Source organism: Diplotaxodon limnothrissa, linkage group LG19 (assembly GCF_057381915.1).
Source record: "Diplotaxodon limnothrissa isolate DT_005_m linkage group LG19, D_limnothrissa_male_GT1.1, whole genome shotgun sequence".
Classification (NCBI taxonomy): domain Eukaryota; kingdom Metazoa; phylum Chordata; class Actinopteri; order Cichliformes; family Cichlidae; genus Diplotaxodon; species Diplotaxodon limnothrissa.
The window spans coordinates 16,832,794-16,848,436 of record NC_140614.1 but is presented as its reverse complement, the minus strand read 5'-3'; the positions used below and the strand labels follow the sequence as shown (position 1 = coordinate 16,848,436).

The 15,643-nt window shown below is 42.4% G+C and overlaps 1 protein-coding gene across 2 annotated transcripts in view; it reads left to right on the top strand.

Annotated features, from left to right (window-relative positions):
• The window catches only part of alk (ALK receptor tyrosine kinase), a 446,259-nt gene that overhangs the window by 394,001 nt on the left and 36,615 nt on the right, over positions 1-15,643 (top strand). For both annotated transcript variants that reach the window (XM_085343606.1, XM_085343605.1), the window contains exon 11: positions 2,460-2,576. In XM_085343606.1, coding sequence (XP_085199732.1) covers positions 2,460-2,576 — 117 coding nt within the window. The remainder of the gene's footprint in view (positions 1-2,459; positions 2,577-15,643) is intronic.

The following is a 15,643-nucleotide window of genomic DNA, read 5'->3' as shown; positions in this document are numbered from 1 at the left end:
TCCGTATCAAAGCTCCCAAGCAGCGAAGAGTTGGACAGTCATATTAATTTGAGGATTACAGGGCTAGGGAATGAGCTATTGATTTTTATGCTGGCTGATTTTAAGAAAGCAGTGTTGAGGGTTTTTAAGCTTTGAAGACAAAAATTACAAGATTCTTTTACCGCGAGGCATTTTCAGTCAAGACCAAAGCCATCTGATTCAGTACAGAGCTTTGGTGTATATTTAAAGCCCAACTTTTAATAATACATATTACCCAGAGGAACTCAGATGAAGCTGCGGCTCAAGTGTACAGAACATTTAGGTCAAGATGTTTGCTCTGAGTTAAAGCGAGCAGGTTTTTTTCCTGACCAGATGCAACTCTGGCACATAGTAGCTTTCTAAACCTTTCAGCTGTTGAGGGAGTCCCCTGCCATATTGTCATAAATGGTGAGCCTTCAGCCTGAAGTGACAGGGGAGCCAGAGAGGAGAAGAGGGAATGTTGTTGTGGTAAAATGATTACAGAGATAAAGATGAAAAGTGTTGTTTTTGTCCCCCGACACTGACATAATGACAACGAAGAGAGCAGGCCTGATTTGTTTTCACCATGGAGGCGAACGACACGATGTGGGGAGCTTATTGGCTCGTCACAATTAGTGAAGTTGTAGTTGGATTTGAGCTTCTTATTCACGTCTTTTCCAGCATCTTGAAAACAGCACTGACTCATTGGTGGGTTTCCAGTGTTATATGGAGCTGCAGGCTTTTACTCCAGTACTACTCGTGGCTCAGAAAAGCAAAGATGGAGAGAGAAATTCTCATGAACCTCTAAATCATCCTTTGCTGCTGTTTGCCATTCAGGGCAGCCCTATAGAGACTATCAGGCAGCTACAGTACAAACAAACTGTGTGCCATTCTGCTGGTGAGCAAGACAGGCCAGTCTGCAGCTACAAACCTTCTCTTTTCTCTCGCTGTATGAAATGCAAATAGACCCTGTAACCATGTAATCATCCTCTCTGTTCGATATGCAAACCAAAAATAGAACTTCATATGCAGGTCATATGCACAGAAGAGCATCATTTATGATTTATTGTTTGCATGCTTCAAGTATCTACACTGAGCACATTGAAAGTGTTAAAATAAACCTGCCAGTGTTTGGCTGTGTAGCTCAAACTGCAACAGTTTCTTTTGTTTTAAAGCCGAGTGGGAAGCCTGACGTCTCTGTGTGGCATGTGTGCACCTTTGCTGTAAAGTGACATATCCGAAGCAGGGCTAGCACAACAGCAGGCTGTCGAGATCTGAACCCGCCCCCTTATTTGTTGTCGTACAGTTGCGTGACAGCAGCATTATCGGAGCAACAGATCTCAGCAAAGCTTATCTGACATTTTTGGAAAATAATCTCAGTTGTACAAGAGTCCTGTGCATTCACATCAAACCACAGGGGTCATGTAGTAACAAACCTCTGAGGGTTTTATTCTGCACAATGGTATATCAAAGAAATGAGATGCTGGGCAGAACTCTCCAACAGAAGCATGGCCTCTCCTTGGAAAAGGAACTCAAGCCACAAATGTACGAGCTGAAACGTAGCTGGCTTTTGAAATAAAGTGAAACCTTTGCTCGTGCCAGTGCATGCTCTGCAGTCTCTTCTGTAATGACTATTTGAATTTTAGATTTCACTGCATTGTCCTGCAGGATGTTGTTGGACATTATTTGTTTTAATCATTCCAGGAATTTCTCATTACGTAAATGAATTGCGTTACGTTCGGTTGACAGCATTACATCGATTTTTCTTGGTGCCTACACAGATTTCTTTAACACCAGTCTTTTGTACCACTGATTGCAGTGAATGGACCTAATCAGAAAACATGGATTCAGTCAAACAACAATAGGAGCTCCACCTCTATTGAAAACCCGAGAATGGGGACGGGGGTACATGCTTTTTTTAAGGTTAACATCCAATCATTTTAGTAGTTAAAATTCTACCTTACTTTAACATCTTTGGGAGAAAAAACAGTCCCTGCTCTCTGTCTCGAGCCCTTATCTGTGGGAGTTTTGCCTTCAAGACTTAATTCTGGGTTTGAATTTGAGGCAGAAGAGATCAAGGTACCAACAGGTTTATGATCTCAGTCCTGGGAATGCAGTGAGGCCAGAGGCTTGATGGATTGCTACAAAATACCCAGACTGAATGTGCTTACCCATCTACAGTAGGACAGAGGCAGGCAGAGATGGAGTGGGGCTCGCTTGTTATGCATTCGTCTCCTCCTGTATGGCCAATGGTGGTACAAATGAAAGAATGACCCCTGCTGGTGGGTCTGCATTTCTGTGCCAGCAAGAGGTTTGCAGTTACTGTGCCTTTTTTTTCTTTTCTTTTCTTTTTTACTTTTCTTCAGTATAAGAGCAACAGGATTTTTATTTATTTTTTGTTGCTGCAGATGAAGTGTGACAACACAGAGCCTTCTCAATAAATCCATTGTGTTCTATTTCAGCCAATGGCGAGTTTCCACCGGTGGTAACCACACCCGGGCTGCCGTTTAGACCAACTATCAGGACTCCGCCCCCTTCCATTAGGAGCCCACCGATGATCTTCCCCACCACAGATTACTGTAAGTGCAAGTTTGATTGCTACCATTCAGCTGAAAGTGAGCGATGGTCAGGTCAGATGCAGTTTCACTGTACAGGAGAGCTGTCTCCATCTCCTTCTGTCTCTTTTTCTTCACTTCTCTTCTTTTTCCTCCTACATCAAACTCACACAGACCCCTGCTTCTCGCATTTAATACTGATTCCCTCTTACCCCACACGTGCTAAGCCTCAGCCTGGCACAAGGCATGGACTGCAACAAAGTAAGTGTGCCCCCTACTGGTGTGTCCCACATCCACATTTGAGCGAGTGCTGCAGAGCTCTCCTTTGGCATTAAATGGAGCAGGACGGGCAGTTTTGAAGTGTAAAATCCGCCAATTTGTCTCCTGAGAATGTCAATGGAGTCGGTTACACAGGCTTGACATTTTCCACCTCACACTCTCTCACTTCTGTGCTTCAAAAGGTTAAAGACAAGCAAGAGATTCAATTTCTATATTTAAAGTCATAACTTGGAGTTACTTTCATATCATACCTGTTCTGAAACACATTTCTTCAGCTAGAAGCTTTGAAGTACTTTGAGACACGCTGAAGTAGTTGAGGTTTTTCTGCTGAAAGTTATCAGGCAGTTTGACTTTGGAGAAACACAGGATGGAAAATTGTTTGTGAAGAACATGTTCCCTCTATTTGAATGGGTACCTTTTGTATTCTGAAATTATTTCTACCAAGCGTGAATACAAAACACTTCATACGAATTTTAAATACATGTGAGGTGTTTTTCCAGTCCAAACACGATTGGTATGAGCTGCATTCTCTCACTCTAGGACTGTAATTGGATTCATCTATATCTTGTTTTCTCTCCCGTGAGGCATAAAAGGCTGTTATAGCATTCATATGCAGTTAAAGCCAGCAAATCAATTTTGTAGTGTATATAGACTCATCTTGTATTTGAAACCGGTTAGACAACTCACACTAACACACTGTGGGCAGACATTTGCTTGGATAATAAGTGTGACATACTTTTTTGACCCTGGAAATTACTTCTAATTATAATAGAATTTAAAATTATTATTGCTGGAGAAACTGTGGTGAAAGGAAAGCAAACTACAATCATGCTCTTTTTATTCATGTAAATACATTTAAATTAGATGTCTTTAAGTTTGTGGAAGAATGTTTCAGATTTAAAAGTGGAGCACTGTATTTAGAAAACTTTCCACTAGCCTTAATCACGATGATAATTTCTTTATATAGATTCTCAAGAAAAGCAGTTTAGAAGCAAATAACGCAGAGGTGAAAAAAGAGTAACCTTTGTAACATTGCCTGATGAGTGCTAATGACTAAATAGAGTGCACCTGTGTGTAATCTAATGTCAGTACAAATACAGTTGCTCTGTGACGGCCTCAGAGGTTGTCTAAGAGAATATTGGGAGCAACAACACCATGAAGTCCAAAGAACACACCAGACTGGTCAGGCATAAAGTTATTGAGAAATTTAAAGCAGGCTTAGGCTACAAAAAAGATTTCCCAGGCCTTGAACATCCCACGGAGCACTGTTCAAGCGATCATTCAGAAATGGAAGGAGTATGGCACAACTGTAAACCTACCAAGACAAGGCCGTCCACCTAAACTCACAGGCCGAACAAGGAGAGCGCTGATCAGACATGCAGCCAAGAGGCCCATGGTGACTCTGGACGAGCTGCAGAGATCTACAGCTCAGGTGGGGGGAATCTGTCCATAGGACAACTATTAGTTGTGCACTGCACAAAGTTGGCCTTTATGGAAGAGTGGCAAGAAGAAAGCCATTGTTAACAGAAAACCATAATAGAATAGAATAGAATAGAATGCCTTTATTGTCACTATACAGTTGTACAATGAGATACAGAGTCCTTATACAGAGATAAGAAGTTCCGTTTGCAGTTTGCCACAAGCCATGTGGGGGACACAGCAAACATGTGGAAGAAGGTGCTCTGGTCAGATGAGACCAAAATGGAACTTTTGCCAAAATGCAAAACGCTATGTGTGGCAGAAAACTAACACTGCACATCACTCTGAACACACCATCCCAAATGTCAAATATGATGGTGGCAGCATCATGCTCTGGGGTGCTTCTCTTCAGCAGGGACAGGGAAGATGGTCAGAGTTGATGGGAAGATGGATGGAGCCAAATACAGGGCAATCTTGGAAGAAAACCTCTTGGAGTCTGCAAAAGACTTGAGACTGGGGCGGAGGTTCCCCTTCTAGCAGGACAACGACCCTAAGCATAAAGCCAGCGCAACAATGGAATGGTTTAAAACAAAACGTATCCATGTGTTAGAATGGCCCAGTCAAAGTCCAGATCTAAATCCAATCAGTCAAAGTCCAGATCTAAATCCAATCGAGAATCCGTAGCAAGATTTGAAAACTGCTGTTCACAAACGCTGTCCATCTAATCTGACTGAGCTGGAGCTGTTTTGCAAAGAAGAATGGGCAAGGATTTCAGTCTGTAGATGTGCAAAGCTGGTAGAGACAGACCCTAAAAGACTGGCAGCTGGAATTGCAGCAAAAGGTGGTTCTACAAAGTATTGACTCAGGGGGCTGAATAATTACGCACACCCCACTTTACAGTTATTTATTTGTAAAAAAATGTTTGGAGTCATGTATGATTTTCGTTCCACTTCTCACATGTACACCACTTTGTTAACAAGCTAACAAGCTTGAAAGTTAATATTTAGTGCGGCCAGCTTTATTCTTCAGTACAGCCTGAGCTCTTAGGCTCTTAGCTTTTCTTCTTATTTCTTTAAATGGTCTTCATGGATGACTGAGTAGTTTTACAATTGGCTGTAGGCACTCAATTACTTGTTGTACATATTAATGGTGATTACAACCAAAATTTTACATTTGGATTCATCACTCCAGAACACCCTTTGCCACTGATTTTCAGCCCAGTTCTTAGCCACATTTCCACTCAGACCAATTCTGATGAGGCTTCAGTGAGCAGTGGATGGATCAAGTGAAGGGCCAGATGCATTACTGTGGTCCCATGTCAGGTCTTGCTAGGTTTTATTAATCTGTTTCATAAGAACACGACTTTCAGATTCTGTTCATCTGCTGTTTGTCATGTTTTTAGCTAATAGCTCTTTAGTTATCACCTTGTTGGTACAAACATATGTTTTTTAGGCATTTTTTCACAGAGAAAAAAATGATGTTTGGAGAGGCTTCTGGTAACAAAGTGCCTAAAAATACACAGGCCTCTTTTTATGCTTGAATGATTCACAGGTCAACATGGCCTAACCCTCCACCTCAAAGAAAAAACGTTTCTGTGAAAACATTCAGGTACAAGCAATGGACTGAAAAACCTTGAAAAACCTTCAGAAAGTTTCAAGAACTACTGCTCAAGGCCACTTTAAAAAACTGTCTCCCTAGAAGGAGAATATGTGGCTCAAGACTTTTACACAGCACTGCAAAAGCAAAAACATTTAATTTGTCATAACTGTCAAAACCGTATATGAGCAAGCATGAGCACTTGTTATACTTGTGGATTGGTTTTATACAACTTTTTTCTTAGTTGTAGTTTGGGGGGAAAAGCTGTTGCATTCTAACCACACTGCAACACTTTCTAAGCTTGTAAAAGGAAAATAATTAATCTTATCCGTTTTATGGGTTTTCTGTGCTAAGACAGAAAACGCAGTAGTTGGCCGGCATTGTTCTGTTTTCATATCTTTTTTTACACTTAATTTGACCATACTGTAGGTCTAATTAAAAACATACCACGGGGAAAGCTTTTTTATTAAGTTTCAGACCATTGCATTGTGCTATATATTAAAAAAAGAGCTTCTGTAATTCGGTGACATCACTCACTGATTAGCTGATCAGACGGCTGCTTATTTTACAAAGAGCATTCGATCTACTGAATAGCAGCTGGTCAATGCAACTACTTTGCTCTCAGCCCAGAACCGCTGATGCTCACCAACCCAGAAGTGCAAATGCTGTAAATATTTTTACATATAAAGTTTCGCTGGTGATCAGATGCAAGAACACTTAGCCCAAAGTGACCCAGCGTTGAGTAAAAATTGGTGTGTAGAGGATCTAATGAGCTCATTTGTGCACTTTTCATGCAGCTTATCTGATCTGTGATGTGAGTCTCTCTTCAGTCGTGAACACAGAGCAGGCTGTTTATCTCTGAAGGGTCAAACAGGGACGGTTGCATACATAAGTGCTGACCAGCTAACATTATTTGTTAATGTTTGCAGACTGGAGGGCATGGGTTGGTCAGCAAACAAGAGCAACTCAGTCTATCAAGTTGATCTTTAATGCTAAGCAAGAAAAATGGCATTTCAGTGCAGCGTTATACAAATGAGAGTGTTTGTTACATGGATTTTGTTGCACAGGCAGCAACAAAAAGGCCATTTTAATGTGCTTACACAGGTAATACTCGGCATGGTTACAATAAAAATGGCAGCAGAAGTAAATCTCCTCAGAGAAAGATGGGACTTTGAGATCACACTGCTCTCGCCCTTGTGATTATCATAGATATTAACTCAGGGGAAAGAAGCTGAACTTTGGTTATATGTCGGCCATTTCAAAGACAGCCTTGAGCGCTTAGCATTCGTGGGGCGTCTCTCTTCACCCCTTCTGGAGCTGATGCTTTGACGTCTCCAGGGCAGGACGGCAAGCCTGATGAGGGTTTTAGCTCAGCAGACCTGTCACTCCAACACGGCTCTCCTCTTCCTCCGACACGCTCAATGATTAACCCCACCGAACATCAACGTCTCTTGTCTCCTCTCACTCTCTCCTTCATTTCTCCCTTCACTCTCCCGCCATATCTGCTCCCAGGACATTTTGTCCCCGTTTATTTTCAGATTTGCTTCCCATTTTTGCCACGGAAAAGCCGTTATTGAGTCTCTGTTAGTTCACATTATTGCCTTCTCACCCAGCCGCCCTGACTCTCTGTCAGAGCTCACTCTTATCTCTGTGTGTTGTCCCACTTCTTCCTTCTGATCCCTCTCCCCCCTTCACCCTGACTTCACCTTCACTCTTTTCTGTCTTCTTGTTCTTTCCCCTGGTCCCTGTTGATTCCTCTCTATTCTGGCAACAGACACTTTTATTTCCCACCACCATTGTGCTGTATGCCACCCGCAACTCACTGCTGACTCATCAGCTGCTTTTGGGGGATGAGGGTTGAGTAAGTCAACTCATATTAGTTTGCTTCACTTTCTTCCTCTGATTACCTCGTCCGATGGGAAAGAAGTACATCGCTAACTTCAAAATGAGCTCCAGGCCTATTTTGTGACCATGTGCTCTATGAGAGTGTGTGTGTGGGTGTTTGGCTTGATAAAGATTGGTTTCTTTAGATGATAAAACAACTTTACAATATGCACTGCTGCAATACATGTGTACAAGCATTAGCTTCTTTGAACACAGTACCTTTCAAGAGCTAGGTGTCCGACTTTCATTCACACATCAGCAGACAACAAGAACAAGTTGTGTAATAGATTTAAAAAAAAAAAAAACTGGCGTTAAATCAAAGACAGACGGGATGCTGATTGAGGCAACCCGATTGGTTCTTGAGAGTAACTGACAGCAGCTGTTGGTCCCTGAATGATTCATGCAGAAAGGAGTTTTGGCCCGTTTGTGCTCACTAATTAGCTGCACAGAGGAGAAGAAGGAGTCTTCATTGGTTACTTGTTCATCAGCACCAGCCTGCAGCAATCACTTAACTAGTTGCTAATATTTTGGCAGGGTGGGGTTAGTTACTAAGACAGATCTGAGACTGATAAGGATGAAGGTGCTCAAGAACTTCTACTCCTGCACCATCGAGAGCGTCCTGACGGCAAACACCTCCACCTGGTTTGGGAACAGCACCAAGCAGGACAGACGAGATCTGCCAAGAGTGGTGCGCTCAGCCGAACGCATCATTCAATCAGAGCTCCCTGACCTGCTGTCCATCTACACCAAGCGGTGCAAGTCCAAAGCTAGGAAGATTATGATGGACCTCTCCCATCCCAACAATGGACTCACTGTTGAGGTCTGGGAAGCGCTTCCGCTCCCTTAAGGCCAAAACAGAGAGAATGAGGAGGAGCTTCTTCCCCCAGGCTATTCGGAGCCTGAACCAGGTGTAGGACTGGACTCTCCCACACACATCACTATAAGACTGGACTCTCACACACATCACCACACGCACCACCACACATTTCCTGTATTCCTATAATCCTATAATTCCTATAATTTATAATCTTTATAATCTCTTCTGCTATTTGCACATTCTTTACTGTAAATTCCTAAGTTAATTTGTAAATTTTGTAGTAAACTTCTGTCATTTAATGGTCGGGCATTGTACAGCTACAAGCATTTCACCCCCATGTCATACTGTGTGTGTGTGTGTGTGTGTGTGTGTGTGTGTGTGTGTGTGTGTGTGTGTGTGTGTGTGTGACAAATACAATTTGAATTTGGCTGCAAAACAGGCTCTTGTAATTAACTGGACTCATTTACTTCATAAGCTCTGTGCTTAGCATTCAGATCTTGTTCATAGCTTGCCAGCCTTGATCCATCTTTCTAATTGTTGGCCCAGAGAGGACAACTGTCACTGGATAAGGACGATACATGCTAAGAGAGGAGAGTCTTTGTACTTGCGTTTTGCTTACAGTGTGTCTATGATGATTCCTGTAGCTTCAAAAGTTGTTGGCCTGGATATTTCTGGAGGTACTGGAGAAAATGCCATTTAATAGCATGATAAAGCTTTCTTTTGAATAGAAAACTGAAATAAGGTCTGTTCTGTTCCAAAAATGGCCTATTAGGCTCACAATCAGACCCAATTGTTGTTGTTTTTTTATTTATTTTTTCCATTCAGGGCTGGATTAATTTGGCTCAACAAGTCTTGCAAAAAAAATTAAATAGTTTATTCATAATTTATTGTAGCTGTCGCGGCAATGAAGTGGAAATGAAGCTAAACCAACATTGACTTTAGAGGACTGATAACAAAACTGGAGTTATTTTTCGTTGTGAACCCCAAAGAAAAACAAAAATATCAGCTCTGAGATAGCAGAGTTAATTTTTTTTTCCCTGGAATAAGCAGATCCTTGTTTTCAGGCCGATGCTCAGACCTGACACAGAACTGCACAAAAACAATAGGCGGCAGCATTTTAGAATGTGATCCAGGAAGCCCGGCTTGAGTAAAGGATGCATGAAGATCGAGTGAACACCAGACAGGCTGGTGGTCAGCACTGTTAAGATAAGATAAGATAGAACTTTATTAATCCCTCGGGTGGGTTCCTCTGGGAAATTCGACTTCCAAAAAAAGCACAGCAACGACCGAAGTTACAGTTACAGAACTGTTATATATATACATACATACATACATACATACATACATACATACACACACACACACACACACACACACACACACACACACACACACACACACATATATATATATATACATACATACATACATACACACACACACACACATATATATATATATATATATATATATATATATATATATATATATATATATATATATATATATATATAAATACAGAGACAAATATAAATAAAATATACAAAGGGGATAAATAGAATAAATAGGAATAAAAAATAAAAATACAAGTGAATTGCACATTTCAAGTATTGAGTCTATTGCACTGTTGACTATTTACAAAAAGTATTGCACAAGGTATTGTACAGTGAGGTGAAGAGGCACTACAGCTTAGTTGTTCCCCCCTCCTTTGTCCTCCTGTTTCCCCTCCCTCTCCCCTCCAGAGAGGAGTTAAACAGTCTGATGGCGTGTGGGACAAAGGAGTTTTTAAGTCTGTTAGTTCTTGTCTTGGGGAGAAGCAACCTGTCACTGAACAGACTCTTCTGATTGTTTATGGCCGTGTGCAGAGGATGCCCAGCATTGTCCATAATGTCCATCAGTTTCTTTAATGTCCTTTTCTCTGCCACTGTCACCAGAGTGTCCAGCTTCATGCCGACCACAGAGCTAGCCCTCCTGATCAGTTTCTCCAGCCTGGATGAGTCCCTCTTTGCTGTGCTGCTCCCCCAGCACACCACAGCATAGAAAAGTACTCCAGCAACCACTGACTGGTAAAACATCCTCAGGAGCTTCCTGCAGATGTTAAAAGATCTCAGCCTCCTGAGGAAGTACAGTCGGCTTTGGGCTTTTTTATACAGGTACTCTGTGTTGCATGACCAGTCCAGTTTATTGTCCACCCACAGCCCGAGGTACTTGTACTTGTTGACCACCTCCACCTCCTCCCCCTCTATCTGAACTGGCAGTGGACCTTCTCTGGACCTCCCGAAGTCCACAACCAGTTCCTTAGTCTTTGAGGTGTTGAGTTGCAGGTGGTTTGTGTGACTCCATGCGACAAAGTTCCTCACCAGACTTCTGTACTCCTCTTCCTGATCATCCCAGATACACCCCATGATGGCCGTGTCATCTGCAAACTTCTGAATGTGGCATAATTCAGAGTTGTAGCAGAAGTCAGAGGTGTACAGGGTGAAGAGAAGAGGGGACAGCACAGTTCCCTGTGGTGCTCCTGTGCTGCTGACCACTGTGTCAGACGTGATGTTGTCGTGATGTTGTCTTAAAGCTTATTGGTCCTGGGTTTGAGCCACTGGGCCCTCACTATGTTGAGTTTGTACTTAATCACCATGATTGGTCGGGGGACAAAAACAGAAAGTGCTTTCTCCCGAAATCAAAGCCATGTTAGGTTCATTCTTCTGTCACTGCACCGCTGTTCCGCTCAGTGGGTGGGTAATGCAGGAAAAGTGTTTCCTTCTCGACAAACGCCACCATAAACAGCTGAAATATGCTTTTCTGTTGGCGAACGTGGACTTTTCAACTTTGTCCGTTGATGTTATGTTACTTTGCAGCAAAAGCTTAACCCGTATTCAACTTTTCTGACACGCAGTCCTCTTTGTGCGTTGCCATCCACTCAGCGTTGACCACCTGGGTCCATTCAAATAAATGAAAGGGCTGCTTTTTTTCGTTTTTCTCACAGCATACCTGCGAGTCTGAATGAAGCCAGAATAAGGTCAGTCGGTCTGAACAAGGCCTTTCTCCATTTGGACAAAAAGCAGATCTGAACCCTAATAAGCCAATTATGGCTGAAGTTAAAGTTAAAAATACTAGAATTAGAGCATTTATACCTTTGAAAGCATGCTCACAGAAAGTCTCCCAGTGATGGTGAGAGTTTCCTGGAGCTGGAATCTTTTGTGTGTGTACTGAAACACCCTGTGAAATATCCCAGGATCACCTAAGGTTGTTTGTGTTGTTTTGAAAAATGTTCAGAGGGGATAAAAACTGTTGGAATTACTGTCAGTGGTGCAACCCAATCAGAGACGTATTTCTCAACGCTGGGTCTCTCTGTTTCTCTCTCCCCCTCTGATGCGACTTGTCTGGAACAATTTCTCGCTGATGAAAGTGTGCAGCTTTGCCCCTTTCTATGATGGAGGCCACTGTTTGTTATGATGATGGCATAGCACGAGTGGCAAAGTTCACAGAAAACGAGATTCATGTAATAGTCAGGCAGAGCCAGACTCTCCCTAGGGGTGTGTGTGTGTGTGTGTGTGTGTGTGTGTGTGTGTCTTGTAAGTCAAGGGGGCTGAAGAGTTTGCACAACCACTTACTGGAGAAGGCTATCATCTTGTTTTGTTTGTTTAGTGAATGGCTCATTAGGCCAGTTGTGCAGTGCGTTTGGGTGTATAATCCATGTGCACATGTGGTCGTCTGAATTCATGTTGATGGACCAACAAGATCAATCAGTTGGGTTGAAGTGTGAAACCAGCTGCACCCAAGGGAGACAGGAAAGAGAATACAAACAAGAGAGGAATCTGCGTTCAGTACCAGCAGTGCTCATGTGAAAAGCTCGTTTTCTATAACAAGGATCTTAAATCTGAAGGGCTTCCCCCAAATCAGCAACTGAACCAAAATGTAAATGCATGAACATAAACAAAGGAATACATAAAGTGAAATTCCCAGCATTCCTTTCACTGATCTCTCTCGTCTCTATGCAGCTTCTCAAGAAGTTTGCCCGCGTTTGCTGCTGGTTCGTGCTCACAGAGTTGGAATTTGACTCCCTTTAAATTTGCCGTGTCTCTTCCCTCGCCTGGCTCATTAGCTGGTAACCTTCGACCGCTGTAACACAGCATGAACTGGGACATGCTGCATGAACTGGGACATGCTGCATGAACTGGGACGTGCCTCTCACACACTCATGTCACAGACTTCCCACAACAAGGGGATGTGAAGGGAGAGACATGGCTGTTAACAAGAGGATCACTCCAGCGCACATTCCAGCGTCTCTCGTCAGTTAACCGCCAGTGCAGCGCATAAACCAATTCTGCATCCAAAGCCTTGGTTGAGTTAGTGTTCTTCAAATGAGGCTTTGGAAATTTGACTGTAAGTGGGCAATGAGCCAACAGCTTATTTCTCCAAATGAGAAAAAAATAACAAATCAGGCCATCTAACTTTCACCCTTTTTTTTTTTTTTTTCTTTGAGCATGTCCTTCCAAAACATCTCAAAGTGACCTGTTAAGTATATTAAGATTTACATCTAAAGATAGGGTTTGGGGCTGTTCTGCTCCAGTGATGGATTTATTCCCAGTAGTCTTAACTATTTTCCAACAGTGTTGAAAATACTGGCCTGATGGGTCAATTTACTTCGTACTGGAGTCAGACAAACCTGCAGTCACACTACAAGTGTTTTTTACAGTAGGAGTGCATTTGCTAAGACTGGGCTAAACTCCAAATCGCTCTCTTACCAAAGTGATGTTTTAAAGTGTTTTTGAAAGCGTTGGCCTCCTTGAAATAGTCTCTGCTGGCAACACTTTGCTAAACTCGAAAGAGATGTTTGTGGTGAGACAGAGCAGAGCTTGGACGTTGGCCTTGGACCGAACCACTCATGAGAACCAGGCTGACTAATGTGATGCTCACCATGCAGTCTACGCAAGGTTTCATTAGTAAAAATAGCCACCGTTTGAAGTGGCAGGGGCAAAAAGAGGTCATCTGGATTAATGTTTTAAAGACGAAGTCAAATTATCATGTCTGGAAGAACTCTGTTTCTTACTGTAACACTTTATAATAACTGATCAGAAATCGGTGTGTACTCACACATTGCTTGTTCACAGACAAACAGGTACACAGTCGCTCATAACAACAGCTTCCTGCAGTTTCTGCTCAGTCAGAGAGACTGGAGTTTAGAGAGAGATGCTGGTAAATATTGGAATGTCAATTCTAGGGCTTCATCTGCAATAGGTAGTACACAGCAGGGAACTTGAACAGCAGAAGGTGTTACAGTGAGAGTATCGTGGCTTTAAGTCACACTTCTGAAACTTGTCTTGTCTTCTCTTTCCTGTTTATCCTCTTGATATTTAATAAATTTGCTACTGTTATCTGATTTTACACCGTTCATAGACAAGTATAAGCAGCATTCCAGTTAGGCTTGGGTGGTATTCATGTTTTCATACCTTCCTTCCTTCTAGGTTTTTGGTATATGACACTATCTGTGTTTTAGTTTTATTTAAAGAGCTGACCTTGTGGCAGTAGAAGTTATTATCTGCTGCTGTGAGAGATTAAATGACTTAACCATTACTGTCACTATCTGGCATCAGAGTTAGTAGTTTGTTTTATGTATTGTAAATGTATTAATGTCCAACTATAGACTATTTATTAAAAATGGATATAGCCCTCCACCATGGCCCTCTGGCTTTGAAAGGTGAATGTTTTTGACTTCACCTACTGGTGGTGGCCAGAGGGCCCGGTGGCGCCAGTGTCCGTCCGGCAGGGCAGGGCGCCCCAGGGCAGCTGTGGCTACAATGTAGCTTGCCATCACCAGTGTGTGAATGTGTGTGTGAATGGGTGGATGACTGAATGTAGTGTGAAGCGCTTTGGGGTCCTTTGGGACTAGAAAAGCGCTATACAAATGCGGGCCATTTACCATTCACCGTCTTTTTGAATTTTGATATTCAAGCTTGTCAAAGCTTAGGTGCAAATTGTAGTCTTAGTTTCAGATTCTTGGCTTACAGAAGTGGTCTTTTGCTGCTATAGCCCATTTGCTTCACACCAGAATGCTCTTCCTCATGCTTTGTTATTAACTAGTGGTCATTTGAGTTACTGTTGCCTTCCTAGTTTAAAACAGTTTGGCCGTTCTCTTCTTACCCCTGACATCTGCAAGGCATTTGCGCCCAGACATCTGCTCCTCTTTTTCAGACCATTCTCTATAAACTCCAGAGATGGTTTCATGAGCATCCCATTGGATCGGCTGTTTTCAAAATCCTCAGCAAAGTCACTTAAATCACCTTTTTTCCTCATCCTGACGCCTGATTTGAACTTCAGCGTGTCATCTTGACCATGTCTGCATGCAAAAAAAAGGAACTGCTTCCATGTGATTTGCTGATTTTAAATAATTGTATTAACAAATAGTTGAAGAGGTGTACCTAATAAAGTGGCTGGTGAGTGTACAAGTGGTTCCTCATGGTTCCTTCAGCAGACACTGGAAAAACTGTGGATATCCAATACAAAGAGTTTCAAATGGCGAGAGCCAAATATTCCACACAGCTCTATTAAGGGGAAAAAACTTTGCATTTGGTTTGTTTCACAGCTCACTGAGCTCAATTTAATCTTCTGCCTGTAGAGACTGCCCTCTGGTGGCCTTTGTGTCCAGCACAAGATAATAAATGACTTCAAAGCGCTCTTTCTGTATACGTAATATCCCCCAAGCCTAATTACATTCACACTGAGCATCCATTTTGAGGTTATGAAAGCCAACATGCAACTCATCCTTCCTTAGAAATGACTTTCACTTTAGCCAGTGTCACATTTTCAATAATCAACCCTGCTGTGAAATGAATTAGAAGTAGTCTCAGGGAGAGAGAGAGAAAGGTTCCCTGGTGTCTACCTCACCGCTCTGTGTTCACAAGCCTTAAGTAAGGATTTAGTCCTGCAGCGTTAAGTCCTTCTCTGTCCATCTGACAAGACTAATCTCATGCCAATTACAGTGAGAAGATCTCCAATTAGCACAGACACATGGGATTACATGGAAAATGAGGAGAAATGTTTGTCACCTGTGATCCCGTCAACCAAGTCCCCTGCTGCTGTTGCGAATGTGACGATA